Here is a 22,588-nt window from a genome sequence, read left to right as displayed (position 1 = left end):
CATGCAATCAACCCCATAATTGAAACACATTCTGACAAAACCGAACAGAATGGAATGATGAAACGGAATTCATGCAATCAAACCCCATAATTGAAACCCATACCCTTTAAAGTATGTAAAAGGGTGATGCCTGTTGTGTATATATATAACTTATAATCATTGCTCACATTGTGTTACAAAATCATATTTTTTGGATTATTAAAGTTTTCCTGAACACTTTGAATCTTGTTTCATTCCACCTTATCCACCACAATTAAAATAAATAAATAAATAAACGTAAAACAAGCAAAAATTTAATGAACTACGTTTTCTGGTAAAGAATATAAACTTTGAACCCATGGGAAAATTCCCAGCACCTGCTTACTCCAGGGCCTATCTTCTTCGGGAATAAAATAAATTAATACATTTCGGGCTTATTTTATAAATAATTGAAGAGATACCTTCACTGTTAATACATCTTTCACTCCAGCTTCTGCCCTTTTATTCTTGGGATAGCTAATCAATCGCCAATAATCCATTTTTACACCGTAAATGAGTGCATGCCAACAGGCATGCCTGTACATGAAGGATTTCTTTATATTACATACAACATGCCCTGTCCCAATTATCACATTATTACCCCGCTTTTACTTGAATGTCTCTTTGACAGTCATAGCTCATAGAATGATTGAATGTTATCCAGCCAACCACCAAATCTTTAGCATGTTGTGATGTATCTGTTTTAGCATTTTAGGCCTTGGTGACAGCAAAAAGGCATCATAAGAGTTGGCCAATCTTGGCACAAAGGATACTAATAGATTTTCAGGTCCTTTCCCTTACTGTCAGTCAAGGGCTCCGACTCTGATTACCCCAACGGAAATTATATTACTTGCAATTTGAGGCGGCACTCAACTTATGCTCAATTGAAGGTGGCACTCCAAACTCAATGCTTAATTGAACGTAGCTCCCACTTACCCTCACCATCAATCAATTGCAATTCGAGGGAATGGAATGGTATCAGAGCAGGCCGCTGAGATAAGACATGGAATACATTGCAAAGAGTCAAAATGGATAATGGTAAAAAATCAAACCAGCAAGCTATATACACCACTTACTTGAGAGGTTGTAACAACAGTTATGCCCATCTCATTTGCCAGTTTGTACAGGTGTTCTTCAACATCAACACTTGTGGCACTGTCATCAGATGAAAGTATATGCAAACAAATAAGTATTCCTTTTTTTATCACTGAACCAAGGGAAAACAAATAGTTTTGTCACGTACTTGGTGCACTCATCAAGGATGCCAAATTTAGGATTGTGAAAGAATAGGCGGGCCTGATAAAAAGAAGCCATCAGAAATATTCTAGTGGCAAGTTCTTAAAGTAGAATATTTAAACATCACACTTTTTGGGCTTACCATGCCAAGTCTTTGCTGTTCTCCAAGAGAAAGAATGTCTTCCCAATTCACACTAGCATCCCAACCTCCCTCTCTTTCAAGAAGATAGATCAATCGAACCCTCTCAAGAATAGATCTAAGATGTGTGTCCAGTATATGTGCTCTATCATCAGAGTTGTCACCTAAAATGTGGCATGAACTCACTCAGAGAAAGAATTTATATATATTGTGCATGATTTGAATCATGGTATAAATATAAATTATTTGGGACTTCAATAACTAGAATCAATCCCCCAATTTTCTAGGTTCTGTAATTTTAGTTTGGTTCAAATAGAACATGGTATAAACCTCAGTCTGTATCACTCACACATATTTTTTTTAAACAAAAAGTGTCAATTTTGAATAGATGAAAGGAGAAGACCATACAATGCTCATCTCTTTTGCATGTATTGTAAAACATTTAGCCCATTCACATGTCAACTTTCCAGAGAGCACGAATCATGATCGACTTCCTCATTTAGTTATTTGCTTAAAATCAAACTGTCCCATTGCAAGTTCTTTTAATAAATAATACCACTTGAAGATTTTGGTTCCAGCAATAACCGTTTTCTTTTTTGTTTGTTTTTCTTTTGATATCTTTTGAAGGGCTTCACAATGGAGGGTGGCCCATCCTCCAATCCAGGTGCAGGCAGGATTCGGTCCCAAGTCTCCACTACAACCAGCAGGAGACCTTACCAACCCACTGGTTGGCGGCACCTTGCAGTTCCAGCAATAACTGTTCACTCCATCTATCAAAATAAACAAATAAATCTATATATATAATAAAGTAGAAATAATGACACATCAGATGGCCTGAGCTTTCTCCCTTACCCCAACTGAGAACTCTCAGCCCCTCTTCATTTTAGCCTTCCTTGCTCCCACATGAAGCCACCTCATCACTCCCTTTCTCCTAAATTATCTAGAATTCCTATTTATCTCCTAAATTATATATAATTCCTAATTATCTACTAAGTTATCTCTAATTTAGTAGAGAGTTTCTCTCCTAAATTATCTCTAATTCCTATTTATCCTATCCTCCACTTTTCATCTATATCTATCAAAAGAAATATTAATAATTTTATACTTTTATGAAATTCATAACGAAATTATGTACTAACAATACAAGTTACCCAGATGAGACAAGAGATTTCAAGATTAGACGGGGCATCATGAGAAAATGGATAAAGTTTAAGTTGAGCCTTTCATCAGCTGGATTATTTTACTTCAGGATGTTTGGCAAGATTTGGGTTTTTGGAATTTTTAGTCAATTGTGTATTTTAGTTGTTCTAGGGGTTGGTGGTAGGGACCTTTGTGATTTTGTTGTGATACTTGTATTTGGATAATGGGTTGTTTCTTAAGGTGCTTTGGTATGTCTGGAATTTTTTTTTTCTGTTTTTAGGGGCTTCGTCGGGTCTATTGTTTTTTTTTGGGTCTACTATTGTTGGGTGATTCCTTATCACCCTGTTGCAATCTCCTTTTCCTTTTTTTCTCTAATAAAGTTTATTTTTATTTATCTTCAAAAAAAGATTAAATAATTTAGAGGTATTGAAGCTTTCAAATAACAAAAATAGGCAATAACTTTAAAAAAATGTTTTTAATAGATATTAAAAATATAATATTAATTGCAGTTATTAATGTACTTATAATAAAAGCATTATTTCACTTATATCAATTAATAATTCTAGAAAATAACTTTCAAAAAATTGATATTTATTAATAATAATTTGAAAATCTTAATCTATATCTTATATATAGTTATATATACTAAAAGTTATATTTATTGTATTTTTAGTAATTATTTATTATATTTTTGTGATAAATATATTTTCAACAATTATGTATAAATCTATTTTTGTTTTGTTATTTAATAGAAAATTTTCAAAAATAAATTAAAGAATATGGGAACTTTCCCACTTTCCTTACAATATAAAATATTTTGTTTTGTTATATGGTTGGGTCGGTTTGGTTTTTGTCGATTTACAAATGGCCAACCCGAAATTGACCCAACCTGGTTAGGTTGGGAAATTGCTCAACCGAAACCAACCAGAAATACTAGAAAACCGGCCAACTCGAGTCAAGTTGGGTCATGTTGGTTGGTTTCACCGGTTTGATGAACAACCTAGCTGAAATTAATTATTGTTATTTTAGTATTGTAAAAAATTATTAAAAGTAGTATATAAAATATAACTAATTATTAATTACTTAAAAGGTTAAAATATAAAACAATTGTCTACTCTTATGTGCTTTTATTGTTTAGCTTTCGCTTAACAAAGCCCATGCATTGCATGAGTCCTTGCTAGGTGCAACTTGAGCGGATTGGGTCGGGTTAAGGGTCAATCCAATGCTAAGTCTCAAACCTCATGCTTAAGCTTGGTCCAATTCAAGATTAAGCCTGAGTTTACCAACCTGGGCCCAACTCAACCATAACTAAGCATCTCGGGTTTAGGGATGGCAATTCTACCCTACCCACCTTAACGAGGCGGGATTTTTTGTTTGAAGGATAGGTTTTGGGGCAAGTCGGGTTTTGGGATTCTACAACCCGTACGTTACGGGTAGGGTACGATATTAGGCTAAACCCGACCCCCTCAACCTGTATATTGTTGGAAAGCATATAAACTTTATGTACTAGGTGTTGAATTTAATAATATTTTGAATTAGATGTAAAGCATAATTGGTAGTTTATCTATTCTTTTACATCTTAATCAAATAATTGAAATTTTTTTTTGTTTATTTATGTTATTTTACTTATTTATTGCTTTTATATAACAAGAAATAATAGAAGTAAATCAGTCCTCTAAAATTAATATAAACTTGATTAAAAATAGAGAAAAAAAAGAAGAGGAAGAAGAAGAGTTCGATAATCTCCTCTCTCCCCTCACTAATCCTTTTGTTAATCTTCTTTTTCTAAGTTAATTACAAGTATGCCCTTAAGTGGGCGGCCAGCTAAGAAAGAACTTAAAATAAACTTATAAAAGGAAGTAACAAGCCCATTAACAAGCAAATAAATAACACACTACATAAATAAAAGAATAGATACTAGGGCCCATTCGGCCTAGTCTCTCTACACTCCCCCCTCAAGCTGAGCATAGATGTCAATCATGCCTTGCTTGCATATATAGTGTGTCAGCTTCCCTCTTGGAACACCCCTTGGTCAAAACATCAGCCAATTGCTCTTCTGAAGAGATAAATGGCAAGCAAACTTCCTCTGAAGCAACTCTTTCCCGTATATGATGTCTATCAACTTCTATGTGCTTAGTTCTGTCATGTTGAACAAGGTTATGTGCAATGTTGATAGCTGCCTGGTTGTCACAGTAAAGCATCATTGGCTTTTCATAGTCAACTCCCAACTCTTCTAAAAGTGATCGCAGCCACAGTAATTCTGACACTCCATGTGCCATTGCCCTGTACTCTACTTCAGCAGAGGATCTAGCAACTACAGACTGTTTCTTACTCTTCCATGAGACAATGTTCCCTGCCACCAAAGCACAATGTACTGAGGTGGATCTCCTATCATCAATACATCCAACCCAATCAACATCAGTGTATGCCTCCAGTTTTGTGTGTTCATGCTTGGCAAATAGAATAGGATTTGGGATTTGGGATTGAATTAGGGTCGGGGAAAAAAGAGTGAAATGGAAGTGCTTTGCTGGAATGTAAGAGGTTTAGGAAGTGCAAAGAAAAGGAGAGTCATCAGGAATGTGATAAGAAAGGAGAGACCGGTTATAGTCATGTTACAGGAGACAAATCTTTCGGACTTGGACAGAAAGTGGATAAGAAGTATCTGGAGTTGCAGGGGTCTAAGTTGGTCTTTTGCCCCGTCGTGGGGTGCCTCGGGTGGAATCCTTACAATGTGGAAGAATGAGGAAATTGACTGTCAGGAGGAACTAATAGGTCAATACTCAGTATCAATAAAAGCCAAGAAGATGAGTGATGGAAGGGAGTGGGTCTTGACTAATGTGTATGGACCGAATTCATATAGAGAGAGGAACTCATTTTGGGAAGAGCTAGTTGCAGTTAGAGGCATATGGGAGGGTCCGTGGTGTTTGAGTGGGGATTTCAATGTAATAAGATATACAAATGAGACAAACAACCCCAACCAACCCTTAACATCTAGCATGAAACACTTCAATTCCCTAATTGAGTCCCTAGAACTAAAAGAGCCTACCTTGTTACAAGCCTCTTTCACCTGGTCAAATCTCCAAGAAAATCAAGTGTGCTCAAAACTGGATAGATTCCTATACTCCATTGATTGGGAAGAGCTGTGGGGCACTTTGACACTAAAAGCCCTACCTAGAGTGACTTCTGATCATTGCCCTTTAAGCCTTATTGGTGGCCCCACACCTTTTAGATTTGAAAACATGTGGCTAGAAGTTCCAAACTTTTTGCAAAGGGTAAAATAATGGTGGTAAGAAGATGGGATTAGGGCTAGAAACAAAGTGGTGAAATTCTCTAAGAAACTGAAAAGATTGAAGGAAAAGGTCAAGGAGTGGCACAAAGAGGAATTTGGAAAAATTGAGGTCATAAAGGAGGATTTAGCCAGGAAAATAGAGGAAGTGGACCAAAAGGAGGCCCGGAAAGAGTGTGGGGTGGAGGATAGAATAGAAAGGTGGAACTTAAAAGTGCAATTGGAAGAGATTCTAAGAAAAGAAGAGATTTCTTGGAGGCAAAAATCTAGATGTAAATGGCTTCTGGAAGGGGGTGGAAATTCCAATTTTTTCCACTCTAGCAAATAGGAGAAGACGGAAAAACCAAATTTCCAGTATAGAGGTGGATGGAAGAGTGACAACTGCAAAAGAGGAAATTAAAAGATGCTTTGTGGATCACTTAAAGTCAATCCTAGCATCCTCTGATGAAAACATGGCAGAATTGGGAGATTTACAATGGGATAGAGTGCCAGAATCCAAAATTAACCTCCTAGAAAAAGCCTTCACTAGTGAGGAGATACATGAAGCAATATTCTCGATGGATAGACCTAAAGCACTAGGGCTAGATGGATTTTCAATGGCTTTTTATCAGGATTGTTGGGAAATTTTAAAAGATGAATTAATGGATGTGTTTGTGGAGTTCTATCAAGAAGGGAAATTATCGCTTGGAGCAAATGCAACTTTTATTGCTTTAGTGCCAAGAAAGGAGGCCAAAACCCCTAAGGATTACAGACCGATAAGTCTTGTGGGTAGCTTGTATAAAATCATTGCTAAAGTCCTAGCTGGTAGGTTGAAGACTGTACTGGCCTATATTATCTCTTAGAACCAAGGAGCTTTTGTAGAGGGGAGATAAATTGTGGATCAAATTTTAGTGGCAAATGAGTGTGTGGCAGCTAAGAGAAAACAAGGTGACAAAGGTTCGATTTGTAAATTGGACCTTGAAAAAGCTTATGATATGGTGGATTGGTCCTTCCTGTTGAATTTAATGGAAAAGATGGGGCTAGGTGAAAGATGGAGGATGTGGATTAAGAAATGTATTAGCTCAACACATTTTTTTATTCTGATGAATGGGGTAGCAAAGGATTTCTTCTAGGCTAAAAGACGACTAAGACAGGATGACCCCTTATCTCCATTCTTATTCACCTTTGTGGCTGAGGTTTTGAGTAGACAAATCACCAAAGCTGATCAAGAAAACCAGTTTAAAGGTTGGAGAATGGGTAGATTAGAAGTGGTGGTGTCTCATTTGCAATTTTCTGATGACATAATTATTTTCTATGAAAGCTGTGATGAAGCCAGTTTAAGGAATCTGAAAAGATTGGTGGATGAATTTCAGCAGGCCTCCAAATTGAAAGTCAATTGGGGAAAAAGCTGTGTAACTGGAATCAACATTGAAGGGGGGGATATCCAAGCCATGGCAAATCTGCTAGGTTGTGAAGTGAAAAATTGGCCTCTGGAATACTTAGAAATGCCCTTGGGTGGGAATCCGAAAGCTGAAAGCTTCTGGAAACTGGTGGTACAGAGGTTCATGAAGAAGTTGGCAATGTGGAAGATAAATTATATTTCCTTGAAGGGAAACCCTTGCAAACCTTCCCACTTACTTCCTTTCCACCTTTAAGATCCCGGTGACAATAGCTAGGAAATTGGAGAAGATTATGAGGGACTTTTTGTGGGAGCCAGGTGAAGAAAAGAAAGATCATTTAGTGAAATGGAAGCGAGTTTGTTACCCCAAGGACCAGGGTGGATTAGGTATAGGGAACCTAATAAAGAGAAAATAGTCCCTCCTAGGGAAATGGCTACGGAGATTCCCTTGTGAGGAAGAAAGGTTGTGGCACAGGGTCATTAAAAGCTTACATGGTGATGCAGATATCGGCTAGGATGCAAAATTAGCCCCCAATGCAGCTCCATCCTCTCCTTGGAAGGCAATCTTTGAGGTATATCCAACTTTTCTTCAATTTATCAGGTTTGATGTTGGTTGTGGCAACAAAGTTTTATTCTGGGAAGACCTTTGTGTTGGGGATGTGCCTCTTATGTTCAATTTCCCAAACCTCTACGCTTTATCAAACTATAAAAACAAACCTGTTGCTAGGTTTGGTGTGCTTTCAGAATCAGGGATCTCTTGGGATCTTGGCTCTAGAAGAGGGTTGAGGGAAAATGAGTGTGAGTCTCTAGTGCAGTTGATTTCAACACTTGAGAGGGTCTACTTGGACCAAACTATAGCTGATTGTAGAATGTGATCCCCAATTTCTGATGGTTTATTTTCCTGTGCATCTTTATTTGGTTTGCTCACTCATATTAATCCTATGGGGGTGAACTTCCCAGTGAGAGAAATTTGGACTAAACCGATACCTCCAAAAGTACAAGCTTTTTGTTGGGAAGTGTTCCTAGGGAAGGTAAATACTTGTGATGTGCTACAGAAAAGGAGGCCAAACAATTGCCTCTCCCCTCATGTGTGTGTCCTTTGTTTGGGATGTGGTGAAATTCTAACCCACTTGCTATTATCCTGCTCTTTTGCTTCTAGTATTTTTTATGTTGTTTGTTCTCTCTTTGGATGCAGATGGGCTCCCCCACAGGATGTGGTAAATCTATTCAGCCCCTCTTTCCTGTATCAACGGAAGAAAAGGGGAAAATGTATATGGAAGGCAGTGAGAGCAGCTACAGTATGGACTATTTGGGAGGAAAGAAACCTAAGAATCTTTTCAGGAAAAAGCAAAACAATGGAGGAAGTTATTGAAGCCATAAAAATCAGAACTGCACATTGGGTGAAGACCATGGAGATTTTTAGAAACTACTCCACGAATGAGATACTAAGGAATTGGGCTGAAATAGCACAAACAGATGTACCCAAAGTTCTTGTAAGCATGGAATGGAAGCCACCAGCACGGAACAAACTAAAACTGAATTTCAATGGGAGTTCTCTTGGCAACCCTGGAAGGGCAGGCATAGGGGGTTTGTTTAGAAATTATCTGGGTGTGGTGGTGGCATTCTACTCTGGACCAATGGTTATGGTGACTCAATACAGGCTGAATCTCTAGCCCTACTTCAAGGTCTAAAGATGGCTGAGCAGATAGGAACAACAGATTTAGAAATTGAAGGAAACTCTCTATTGGTCATCTCTTGGGCCAAAAACATCACATCAGCACCTTGGAAGCTCAAATTTGTCTTCAGAGAAATTGACACACTTGCAAGGAAGTTCAACTCTCAGTTTGGTTGGGTTAAAAGGGATGCAAATGGGATGGCGGATACCCTAGCAAAACAAGGGGCAAATAGATCTTCATTGTATTGGGCAGAATTGTAACTGATTGCTGGAGATTGCAATCTTTAGCTATTGTATCTTAATCTCTCTGTTATTAATGAAAGTTTTTTACTGATAAAAAAAAATGCTTGGCAAGAAAAAATAAATGAAAGTTTATTAATGAAATTGTATTTTTAAGTTCAAACTGAATAACTGAATTGTTGTTTGGCTGAAATTTACTTGCTTTGTTTTTGTTTTTATTAATTTATTAATTAATGTCATTGATGATTTGCCCTTGGTCTTACACTCTTAGTCTTTTTATTGGTGATTTGTCATTGTCCTTGGCTCATTGCTGATTATATCATTGATTCATTACTGATATGTTATTGCTGAATGCTGATTTGTTTTTATTTTCATTAGATAATGGCAAACAAGGCAAATCAAAACACTTCTGGCACTAAGAATAAGGCCCAGCCAAAAGATCTAGCAAGGAAGTATGCATATTGGCATGATTTAGAGGACAAAAATGCTATTACATGTTCGTTGTGTGGAAAGATTGTCAAAGGAGGAATTAAGAGAGTAAAACAACAGTTAATTGGAGGATTTGGGGAAGTTACCAAGTGTCCAAAAACCACAACGAGTATTGCAAAGGAGATGCAAGAATACATGTGCAAAAATAAGAGGAAGAAACTGTTAAGTGATTTTGCAGTGGAGGACAGTTGTGGGCCATGGGAGCAAATGGTTTGCGAGAGAAAATCTCACCATGAAAGTAACCAACCTACAGAAGTAGGTGGCTCCATTTCAATTGGTAGGAGTGCCCAACCATTAAACCCCATGTTTTCACAAAAAAAGAAGGAAAATGTTAGAGGACCCATTGATGCTTTTGTGAGGCCAAGTCTAGAAGAAGTGGTAGAGGCAAGGCACAAGGGACAATTGGTGCAAACAAGCATAGAAAGCCGGTTGAAAAAGGAAGAAAGAGAAAAGGTTAATGAATATGTTGCAAAATGGTTTTATAAAGCCGAAATACCCTTCAACACAGTAAAGTTGAAGAGTTTTGAGATTATGGTAGAAGCAATTGCATAGTTTGGGTCTGGGTACAAACCTCCAAGTTACCATGACTTGAGAGAGCTACTCTTGAAAGGGGAGGTTGAGAAAACAAAATTGCTTTACAAGGAATATGAGGCTTCTTGGAGAACTTATGGTTGCACTATTATGTCTGATGGATGGACAGATAAGAGGCAAAGAAGTTTGATAAACTTTTTGGTGAATTCTCCTAAAGGTACTTTCTTCCTGAAATCAGTTGATGCCTCCAATGAAATCCACAATGCAGCTAATTTGTATGAATTGATTGATAAGGTTGTTGAGGAAATAGGAGAACATGTGGTGCAAGTGGTTACTGATAACCAGTTTGCTTATATTACTGCAGGAGACCTTCTGAAGATTAAGAGAAAGAATTTATTTTGGACACCTTGCACTGCTCATTGTTTGGACCTCATGTGGGAGGATATTGGAGGATTGAAGTCTATCAAGAATTGCATTGCCAAAGCATGACATGTGATGGCCTTTATCTACAGACATCCTCTTCTCCTTGCTTATACGAGGGAGAAAACACATGGGAGGGATCTTGTTAGATGTGCTATTACAAGGTTTGCCACATCATTTCTTACTTTGCAAAGCTTGTCCACTTTGAAAGAGCCATTGCGTTCTTTATTTGTTAGTGATGTGTGAAATAGAAGTAAATGGGCAAACAAACCAAAGGGTTTAAGAGTCTCAAGCACTATTCTTTCCAAAATGTAAGGATTGCCCTCTTAGTTTCCCAACCAATTGTGGAGGTCTTACGGTTGGTTGATGGTGATGAAAAACCTGCAATGGGGTACTTCCACTTTGCAATGGAACGGGCAAGGGAAAAGATCAAAACAAATTTTGGTGGGAAAGAAAGAGAATATAAGCCCATTTTGGAAATTTTTGATAGGCGTTGCAATAATATGATGCAACATCCTTTGCATCTTGCCAGTTTCTTCCTCAATCCTGCCCTCTTTTATAAAGCAAAAGCTGAAGATGAAGCACCAATTGGGAAGTTTGAAATGGGCTTTATAGATTGTATTGAGAGGATGGTGAGTGACATTGAAATTCAAGATAAGATCTCCCATCAAATGGAAGAATATAAGCATGCCCGTGGTGCATTTTCTAAGAAAATGGCAATTAGACAATGGGAAACAAAACAACTAAGATATACCTCATTACCACTAGAATCTTATTTTTGTTAATTTTTTTTTGTATTGCTATCTTTGAATTTGTATTCTCCAATTTAATTTTTTCTTGATTTGTAATTTGTACTTTGTAGTTGATTGGTGGCATACTTATGGACATTGCACACCAAACCATAGGCGTATTGCATTACGCATATTAGGTCTTACGTGCACGTCTTCTGCCTGTGAGCATGACTGGAGCACCTTTGAGCATGTAAGTAATTTTATTATTATTTATTAATTGATTTATGAGTTCTAATTATAAAAGTTAAAATATTTTACTTTTATAATCTTCTTATTTTTGTTTATTATGAACGTAGATTCATACCAAGAAGAGGAATAGACTTGATTGAAAGAGGCTTAACGATCTTGTCTTTGTTCAATATAATCAATGTCTTCGTGAGAGGTTCTTGACAAGACGTGCAAATCCACAACAATTTGATCCCATTTGCTTCGATGATGTTGATGAGAGTAATGAATGGTTGACTGGAAGTGACCCATCAAATGAGCTCGTTCATGAAGGTGGTGACCTCACATGGAATGAAGTGGATGAAGCATTAGGAGCAACTGAAGCTGTTGAGGGTGCAAATAGGCCGAGGAGAAGTGCATATACGATGTATACACGTGCAAGTAGAAGCAGAGGTAGAGGTGGTTATGGAAGAGGCGATGGTAGGGGACAAGACAAAGGAAAGAGTGTTGTGCAAGAAGAAGAAGATGAAAACTCAATGTAGGATAGAAACATTGAGGATAATGAAGATGAAGATGAAGATGAAGTCGGAGTGCTTGATGGGAAAGATGAAGACGATGAGGATGCGGATGATGTTGATTGTGCTGTTGATGTTGTTGGTGGATTTAGTGGAGGGGTTGCAGGCTTTCATTACCTAGATATTGAAATTAGCTAGATATTTTTCTTTATTGATCATCTATAAACTTCATGTTTTGTTAATTGTTATCCTTAATCCTTTTGTGGAGATTTTGGAGAATTGAATAAGTGTCGTATTTATTTTTTGTTATGGTTTTATTATTCATTGCTTGATTTGGTTCCTAGTTCCTATCTACTTCCTTTAAATGCCTAGAATAGATAAATTTCAATCAAGGTATGTCATATGTGTTTGATTTGATTCCTTTTATTATTTTTTCATTTATTGTAAATTTACAATGCTTTTTGTTTAATTTATTAATGATTTTTGTGTGTGTGTGTTAAAGGAAAGGTGAGAAAAAGAGAGCACTCAAGAAGGGCAATGCTCAACATTCACTTCAAAGTCAAATGCATGCCTTTGACTCTTTGTGAATTTAAAATTTTTTTAGTATTTATTACTTTATTAGTTTAGTTTTTTAGTGTAATTGCCTTGCCTAGTTGGTTTAGACACCTTTTTATTGATAATATTTTATATTTTTAGCTTTTATATGAAATTTGTACTCATTTGAATGATTTATAGTGTTAATAGTTAAGTGTACATGATTGCTAATTAGCACACAAAACCAATAAAATGACTTAGAAAAGCATATATAAAGTAAAAACTCAATAAAACAAGCATTTTAAAATTCCAACGCCTAGGCGCCTGGGCGCCCTATGGTCACCTAACCTTGCCTAAGCGCCATGAAAACTATGCTTTCAAGTAACACAAACTCTTTTTGCAGAAGCTAAATGTGTAGCTCTGGGAGAATGCATAAACTCACAAATAACACACTGTATAGGAAATATCCGGCCGAGTCATGTAGAGATATAACTTCCCAAGCAGTCTCTGAAACACTTCCCTATCAGGCAAAAGTTCACCATTAGTAGCTGAAAGCTTATGATTGGGATCTATAGGGATGGAAGTCGGTTTAGCACCATGTTTACTAGTCTCTGCAAGGAGGTCAAGAACATACTTGCATTGAGAAATGGAGATACCATCCTTAGATCTACCAACTTTAATTCCCAAGAAATACCCGAAAGTTCGTAAATCCTTGATCTCAAATTTAGAGTTGAAAAATATTTTGAGTTTACTCACCTCCTAACTGTCATTACCCGTGACCACAATGTCATCAACATAAACAATCAGAAAAGTCACCAAAGAGTTACTTCTTTTCAAAAACAAAGTATGGTCAGATTGAGTTTGTGTGTAACCAAAGGAGACAAGAACACCTTCCCTTGCATTTCCTTTCCATACACCCCCGGAGGCAAAAGACATATAGACCTCTTCATGTAGGTCTCCCATTCAAGAAGGAATTTTTAACATCGAACTGGTGGAGAGGCCAATCAAAAGTAGCAGCTAGAGACAACAAAACCCGAACTGAAGTCATCTTGGCCACAGGAGCAAAAGTCTTAAGGTAATCAATACCATACATCTGAGTGTAGCCTTTAGCAACCAATTGGACCTTAAACCTCTCAATAGTGCCATCAGAATGATATTTAATGGTGAATACCCATTTACAACCTACTAGTTCCATCCCTTCAGGCAAATCCACAATATCCCAAGTATGGTTCTTATGCAAAGCATCCGGTTCAATCATCACAACATCCCTCCATTTAGGTTTAGATAGGGCTTCTAGTACATACCTGGGAATCACATGAGAAGAGACAAAAGCAAGAAAAGAGTAATAGGTAGGGGATAGAAGGCTATAGGACAAGTGTTTAGAGATACAATATGATGTACACTTCCGCTTTGCCTTTGTGAAGGGTAATAAGAAGATCAATGTCTGTGAAGGAAGTAGGTGGGTTAGAGGAAGGCTGACCTGTTACCTCATGATAGGAGATCCAAGAGGCTCTGCTGCAGGAGTGGAAACAACTTTCTCATGCCTGAATTTGTGCTTTTGGTACCACCTTTGGAAAATAGGATGTGGGGGAATTATAGGAGGATGAGGTGGAGGAGGGGGAGCAGGAACACTTGAGGTAGACACTGTGGGAGGAGAAGACAACTCAACAAAGGATTCAAATAGAACTGGAAGAGGAATAACTGGAGACATAGAAACAGGTTCCTCAGATTGCTCCCCCTCAGAAGAAATACTAAAGAAAGGAGTAGACTCAACAAATGTGACTTCCTAAGAGACAAAGCGGGTGCGACAAACCGGATCAAAACAGCAATATCCCTTCTGTGTGGAGGCATATCCTAGAGAAATACACTTGTGTGCCTTAGGTTCAAATTTGTGTCTTTGATGGTTATGAACATGTACATAGCAAGTGCACCCAAAAACTCAGAGAGGAAGAGAAGAGATCCTCATCCGGAAAGAGAAGACTAAATGGGGTTTTGAAACTCAGAACCCGGGAAGGCATATAGTTAATCAAAAAGGTAGTAGTAAGGACAACATCTCCCAAAAATTTAATAGGAACATGAGATGCAAAAATTAGGCATCTAGCACCCTCAACCACACGGTGGTTCTTCCTTTCTGCCACCCCATTCTACTATGGAGTGTAAGAACAAGAACTCTGATGAATAAAAAACCCAAGAGTCTCAAAGTATGATGAAAAGTTCTTCTCAAAATATTCCTTAGCATTATCATAACATAATATTTTGATTTGGGAGTTAAACTGGGTAAGAATAAGTTCATGCAATTTTTGCACAATAATCGATGCTTCATCCCGAGATCTCATGAGATAAATCCAAGTGTAATGAGAATAATCATCAATAAAAAGGATGAAGTACTTGTAACCCCCCATAGTAGGCAAATGATATGACCTCCACACATCAGAGTGCACAATATGAAAAGGAGAAATAAATCTTTTATTGCTTACTGAATAAAAATGTCTACAATGCTTTGCAAGTTCACAAGACTCACAATGAAGACTCGATAATGGCACTCCCTTAAACATATTGAGAAACAAATGACTCAAAGCAGAAAAAAGGCAAATGACCAAACCGGAAATGACATAAGATGACTCTATCAATAGACTGACAAAACAAATTCAAGGTTATTCCATGAGGTAGTCCAAGACTCCTATCAGGTGTGTCTAACATGTATATTCCATTTGCCTCATGGAAACTCCCAATCGTCCTATGAGATTTCAGGTCTTGAAAAACACAATAGGTAGGAAAAAAGGTTATGCTACAATTAATGGATTTAGTTAAACTGCTAACAGATAAAAGACTGGTATTAAGTTTGGGGACATAAAGGACAAGGGATAAAATAAGGGTGTTAGAGGTCTTGATATCCCCCTTACTAGCGATGGGAGCAAGAGACCAATCAGCAAGGGATATTTTCTCTTTACCAGAGAGGAGATGAGATGAACAAAAATGGTTAGACAAGTTGGTCATATGGTTTGATGCACCAAAATCAACAATCCAACGGATTTTATGATTACCTGAAACAGAAGCATGGTTTGCAGAAGCACGGATACCTAAGTGAGCAAATGCGAATGATGATATGTTGCCTCAAGAGTGGGATGTTGAGACAGTGGTTTCAAAGAGATTCAATATCCTTCCATACTTTTCAAGCTCTGCCTTCGTTGCTGCCAATTGTTCCATGGCTGACTTTTCTTCACTCTCCTTATTCCCTCCTTCAGGCACTGTGGCAACATTAGCATTCTTAGGCTTACCTGTCTGACCATTCTTCTTGAAATTGATGTTATTGCTATTATTCTTAAACCTGTCCGAGATAATATCTGGATGAAGCTTGCAACAAGTGTCCTTAGTATGCCTCGGTTTCTTGAAATATTCACATATCACCTCTTTCTTCTCAGTTGGACCCTTCAGCTTTATTCCAGCATGTGCAAAGTGTTTTGTAGGTGGACTCTGTAACTAAACCTGCCACCTACTCTCTTCACTACTTACCATAGCATATGCTTGGGCAAGAGTGACCTCATCCTTGGCCAGAATATTCTACCTAATAATGTTGAACTCAGGGTGGAGTCAAGTAAGAAACTCAAATACCCTATTTCGCTCCACCAACTTCCTAAAAGTCTATGCATTCTTAGTACTCTCCCATACAATTGTCTCCATAACATCAATTTCTTGCCATAGTGGTTTCAGCTTAGAGTAGTAGATTGTTACACTCTTCTCCCCTTGTCTCAGATTTTTCACATCATTCTTCAGCTTATAGGCTCTTGCCACATTTAACTTCTGTGAATAGGTTTCCGTAACACTATCCCAAAGATAGTGCTGACTTATATGGGGCTGCATAGAGTTGACCAACCATCCGATTACTGTGTAGTTCACCTGCATCCATTTCTCAAATGCAGGATTTGTCTCTGTGGGTTTCACCTTACTACCTGTGAGATACCTTAATTTACCTCTACTATAGACATAAATCCATATAGATTGTGCCCAACTTAATTGTAGTCACTCCAGTCAAAAAGGAATCAACCAAGCCAAGCCCAAATACATGCATCTGCTTGGACTCACTTCCATATTGCTCCATTGATCAAAATAGTACCCGGATACTTGACAACTAGGGTTTCACTGCACTTGGTTGTCGGGAAGGGAGAGAGAATAGGCAACACTCTTACCAGAGCTTCCCAACCTCCTTCAAGTCTTGACCGCACACTTCTAGGATTCAAAATACACCTCCCAACTGAGCGACACACCAAAAGCTTCTCCTTGACCTGTAACTTTAAAGCTCTCTAATCGGCTAGGATTCAAAATACAACATCACTTCTTGGCAGTTTTTGGTTGGACTTCAACTCTCCAAACCCTCTACCAACTAGGCAAAAGATCCTCTGAACTATAGGGAACTTATCTATCCATACACTTTCCTAATTGAAGGGTGTATGGGAAAAGAGAAAACAAAAAAAAAAAAAGATAAGGGAAAAACCTACTCTGATACCTAGAAGTAAATCAGTCCTCTAAAACTGAATAAACTGGATTAAAAATAGAGAAAAAAGTAAAAGGAAAGTGGAAGACAACAGAACAAAAGAAGATGGAGAAAAGAAGAGGAAGAAGAAGAAGAGTTTGATAATCTCCTCTCTCCCCTCACTAATCCTTTTGTTAATCTTCATTTTCTAAGTTAATTACAAGTATGCCCTTAAGTGGGCGGCCAGCTATGCAAGAACTTAAAATAAACTTATAAAAGGAAGTAACAGGCCCATAAAGATACTACGACACATTCAGCCCAATCTCTCTTCAATAGGAAATTAGATGCGGGTGTTAAACCCAACCCACCCCTACCCTTGAATACGGGGAGGGTTTTGCATTTTCATGTACAGGGAGGGTTTGGATTCTCAAAATCCAACCCGACACGCTAGGCGGGTAGAGTCTAAAATTTACAAAACCCTCCCTGAACCCACTCTGTTGCCATCCCTGCTCAGGCTAGGCTTGGGCATATTGAGCTTTGTAGCTCAATTTCCAGATAGAATAGGTTGATAATATATAGATATATATCATAAAATATTGGGAAACTTAAATTGCATTGGATCAGTACCTGAGACCTGAACTTAAGCCCAACCCGAGTTTAGTTTAGGCCTGAATTTTTTTTTTAGCTCAAGCCCATCTTAAAGTTCAAAAACTCAAACCCAACCTCTGCAAAAGTTTTGATTGAATCGGGTTGGGCTTGAATTGGGTACACCCAACTTGCACCCCTAGCTTTATTGCCTGAAATTGTTTTAACAAAGCCCGTGCATCACACGGGTCCCTGCTAGTAAATAAATAAATAACTGTTCACACTCCTACACACCATAAAGAAAAAAATAAGGTCCCGTGAATCAACTAAATTTACCTTTCTACCATCTAGTAAGACACCAATATCTGATATCAACGCACAAGTAGGATGTTCATGTGCTGAATGTAAAGCTTTCATTGAAAGCTCCCAAAAAGTTACAGAGTTTGAAAGAATGTTCCATAGGTATCAGTTCTGCTGATTTTTAACTGATGATCTACCCATTTAATTAAAATGCCAATGTTTGATGGATCTGGAAAAGGAGAATTAGAGAAAACTGGAGCAGGAAGTTGTACATGAGAAGTCTATCTACAATTAACCTAAAATATAGGGTGTGAGCATAAAAGAAAAATTCCATAATTAACACACCTGTTCCAAGCATTTTCACTACACTCAATTCAGCTTCCTCTTGTGAGAGAGGATAAATGATTTGATCCCGTAGGGTTCCCAAGCATGTATAAGGCCGCTGAGGAACATAAAATACACATCTTGAACCTCCCACATCCTTGATATTTTGGCAAGGTTTAACCAGCCTTCCGGTTGCAATAGGCCATACACCTCGAAGAACTCTGAAAATGGAACTCTTTCCACTCCCATTTGGACCTTCAAAATTTCAAACAGACCTAAGATCAAAGCTAAATGGAAAGCACAAACTATGTGAAAAGAGAGTATACATAACTAACCAGTAACAAGCAAGCTCTTTCCAGGTGTAATGTCAAATGTCAACTGCCTTGCCAACAGTTTCTGGGCTGGGGTGATAATATCAACCTCAGAGAAGGAAATAATATCTTCAGTGGTAACATCATCTTTCTTGAACATTGACTGAGATTCTGGTAGGGAAACCCCTGTATCACAAATTAATGTGAGTGCATACTTCTTAAACACTATATGTTCATTTAGTTAACCAAGAAATTATATATTTTGATGCAATATGCTAAAATCAAACAAGGGCAACACTAGTGACAAAATCTGCTAGTGCCAGAATTTCATTTAAGAAAATGAACAAGGCATACATTAAAATGGGTGTATCATTAAGACAATAAAATAATATTTACACACTAAAGTCCCCAACTTTTTGAAAAAAATATCTAATATTTAACCAAAGCTTTTCTTGTAGGTGCTGCAAGAATGAGGAAATTGTGTACATCTGTTGTCATTGCATTCTGTATAAGTTATCAACAGTTCCTTGTGTATTAATTAGCAAGTATTTTTTCCAGATCAAAACAATATATCCCTACCATAACTGCATGTTTGTGGGTTTCTGTGAACAGAGCCATGGTTAAGGACTTGGGATTGTGAAGTACCGTTATCAGAGATCAAATTGAAGACAATTGACATTATTTATCTAGTTTTATAATGAAGGAGATTATATTTGGAAATTATGATCAATGTAGAATGTTTTTACCTATTTAAGTGAACAAGTTATGTAAAACCACATAACCTGTCTCTTTATTGACAACCAAAGAAATTCATTAGCAAGACAATGGAAATTGTAAAATATGGTATTACAGAGACACCAAACAGTAAAGAACAGAGAAAGAAAGAAAGGGAGAGATTAGAGAGAACTGCCGAACTGATTAGAGAGAGATTATAATGTCTTAATATCCTCTTAGCAGTCGGCCCACTAATATATTAGCTTTAATAATAAAGAGAATTACAAGACTGTCCTTGTTTATAAAAACTTTTGACAGGAGTATCCTTATATTAAGAGGAAAAGACCTAAATACCCTGCCATCCAAATACACTCAAAATACTACTCCTTCAACATAAATAAAGTAAATTTGCCAGGTCTTCCCAAAGACGAGAAAAATATGAACACAACAGACCTTACTACCAGAAGGCCAACCAAAGCTCAACATAAATGACAGAGGAAAGGCTAAAGTACACAAACATATAGATAAAAAACTAAGAACAAATAGTAAACAAACATAGAATATCAAAGGAGAAAGACCCCAGGACAACTAAGACATCCATATCCACCCCTTGCCAAGGTCTAAGCCAGAAAACTGACCAATCTTTGTATCGATATGAACAAGATCTTCAAAAAACTAACTTGGTTTTATAATAGTAAGATCAACCATAAATGGTGTATCGTTTTATCGAGACGATAGATAGAAAATTTAGGTTGACAAATAAAATCTTCATATAGTATTATTGATTTATAGAATGTCCTCAATTAAGTCTACATATCTATTGGTAGTACTCACTTTGTTTGCAAAACCTGCCATAGCATTAATTGATGAGACTAAAGAGGGATTCAATCCAAATTAGATATGTTGACAAATCCCTTGGAAACAAGAGGCTTTAAAATAAATAGGACTAAAACAGAATATATACAATGCAAATTTAATAACCTCAGGGGAAGAAATCAAGGTGCATTTAGAAATTGAGACTAAAAGATATCTCAATGTGACCTCTTTTGTTACCTTGGTTTGACAATCAATAACAAGAGATTCAGGAGGATGTAAAATATAGAATTAGAGCAGTATAAGAAAAATGGGGGTCCTATGTGTTGGGAGAATACCCATAGGACCCCCCCATGGGTATTGAATAGCACATATTGAAGCCAAACTGGTCTTTTACTTCTATAAAAAATTATTAGAATATAGAAAATAAATCTGGTCTTTTTTTTTAACAAACATAACCAAGTAACTCTAGAAAAATCATCAGCAAAAGTAGCAAAATACTTGAACCGGAAATATGACACAATAGGACAATTAACCTAAATATCTGAATGCACTAACTGAAATGGTTGAGACACATGACTAACATCCCAAGTTACTAATGTAGAAAGGTAGCTTGATGATGTTTGCCAAGTTAAGACATATTTGCTAAGCCACCTTGTATATAATAGAGACCACCAGAATCACAAACATAAGATTAAAAGGGAACTTGGGAACATAAAGCACAGATGATAAAGGAAGTTTTGCAGTTGGACTGACACTTTCAACTCCAAAAACTTGGGACATAGCCCCATTGCTAAGGGGAAGGTTCAAAGTATCGATACGTATCAGCCCGTATCGGCCGATACATATCGTGCAGATGGCTTCCCGATACACCCCTCCAGGTTGTATCGGGTCAGACACTGGTTCAGAGGGTAGCTGGGCCTTAAACTGACCCCTCTGACAGTGGTAAATAGTTAGTTATGTCAGTTATTTCAGTTTGTTAGTTAGTAGTTATTTCAGACTTATGTTATTAGTTTTCCTTTTATTATTTTGCCATGTAAGCAATAAGGGTAATTCAGCCCTTTTACAATTATTTGAATATGAATATAAATTACAAGAGTGGGGCAGCTATTGCTAGTTACTCTCACTCTCTTTTCTAAATTCTCTATTCGAGTTCTTCTCCTCTCCTCTTCTTCTCTTCAATCTTTATTTGTTTTCTCATTAAAACTTAAAACAGATTGTAGTCTTGTACAACTACTTGGTATCAGAGCACGATCTAGGGTTTCACATGTGAGTCTAATCCAGCCAACCACATGAGAATTACCTAGGGCTGGAAGTTTAGAAAGATCATTCCTTTCGGCTGATTCTTGGAGGATACCAGAAGTCTTTAGCAGCTGTCCAAAGATTGGAGAGTTTTCTTGGTAATTAGAAAGAATCAGAGAAGAATAAAGGGATCAAGATTAGTTTTTTTACCAAGATTGAAGGTGGCGATCAGAGTTTTCTAGATAAGTTTGCATCTCTTCTTGAGGCCGGCAGCATTTTTTTTTATCAAGATTGAAGGTGGCAATCAAAAATTTCTAGTCAAGTTTTTTTCTTCTCTTCTTGAGGTCGGCAGCAGTAAGGGATAAGTTGGAATTCATCTTTTCATGATTTTTTTTTCTTGAGATCGATATTAAAAAAATCATCTTTGTTTATTCTGAGAGGTGCGACTGGAAAATCTCTTCTTTTTCACCTGATTTTTAGGGTTTTTAAGAGGAAAACCTAAAATCCAGGTCTGCCATTGATTCCGGGGCAGTAGTTGGACTTGCTTCTTTCAATCTGAGTTTGTTTTTTGCTCTCTGGAAAATCCAGTAGAGCTGTTCATTGTTTCTGGGAAACTGTCGAATCTAAACCATCCTCCTAGGTCGGCTGTTATCAGTTTTGGGTACAGTTTCTCCTATTACAGTGATTAAAAAAGTGTTTTTTTAATTAACTCCTAACCAGGAATGGAGTTTAAAAACCAAGGGAAAGGTGTTTTGGGAGCTGGTGGTTCAGGTAACATGTCTGAGAACACCTTTCAGATTACAACTATTAAGTTTGGTGGATCGAACTACTTAGAATGGGCCCAATCAGCCATGATGGCCATTGGGGGTAGAGGAAAACTGAACTGTTGGTTGGGGGATGTGAAAGAACCAACTAAGGAGGACCCAACTTATGCCAAATGGATTCAGGAGAACTATTTGGTGATGACATGGCTGTGCAACTATTTAAGGGCAAAAATATCTAAGGAAATATGGGATGTCATGAAAGAGACCTACTCCCAACCCCTTAATGTTGCTAGGGCTTATGAGCTGAAATGTAAGGTTGGTAATCTTAAGCAAGGAGAGAAACAGGTCTCGGTTTACTTCTCAACCTTGAAATCCTTGTGGCATGAAATTGACCATCTAGAAACAATTGAGTGGGAAAGCCAATACGATGTACAGACTTATAGAAAACAGGTTGAAACTAATAGGGTTTTTGAGTTCCTCACTGGTCTGAATTTTGAATATGATATT

The 22,588-nt window shown here is 37.4% G+C and overlaps 1 protein-coding gene across 12 annotated transcripts in view; it reads right to left on the bottom strand.

Annotated features, from left to right (window-relative positions):
• Positions 1-388: 388 nt before the first annotated feature.
• ABCD1 (peroxisomal ABC transporter 1) overlaps positions 389-22,588 on the bottom strand; it is a 76,484-nt gene continuing 54,284 nt past the window's right edge. For 11 of the 12 annotated variants that reach the window (XM_088903531.1, XM_088903535.1, XM_088903539.1 and 8 more), the window contains 6 exons: positions 18,573-18,734; positions 18,259-18,492; positions 1,397-1,557; positions 1,262-1,314; positions 1,095-1,173; positions 389-1,009 (listed from right to left, as the gene is read on the bottom strand). In XM_088903531.1, coding sequence (XP_088759657.1) covers positions 923-1,009; positions 1,095-1,173; positions 1,262-1,314; positions 1,397-1,557; positions 18,259-18,492; positions 18,573-18,734 — 776 coding nt within the window. In that variant the 3' untranslated portion in view covers positions 389-922. Of the gene's footprint in view, positions 1,010-1,094; positions 1,174-1,261; positions 1,315-1,396; positions 1,558-18,258; positions 18,513-18,572; positions 18,735-22,588 lie in introns of all 12 variants that reach the window. The other variant, XR_016085602.1, reaches the window with a different exon arrangement.

Source organism: Nelumbo nucifera, chromosome 4 (assembly GCF_055504915.1).
Source record: "Nelumbo nucifera cultivar China Antique chromosome 4, China Antique-T2T, whole genome shotgun sequence".
NCBI lineage: Eukaryota > Viridiplantae > Streptophyta > Magnoliopsida > Proteales > Nelumbonaceae > Nelumbo > Nelumbo nucifera.
Note: the sequence above shows the minus strand (reverse complement) of the source record. Positions and strands in the feature narration are given on the sequence as shown.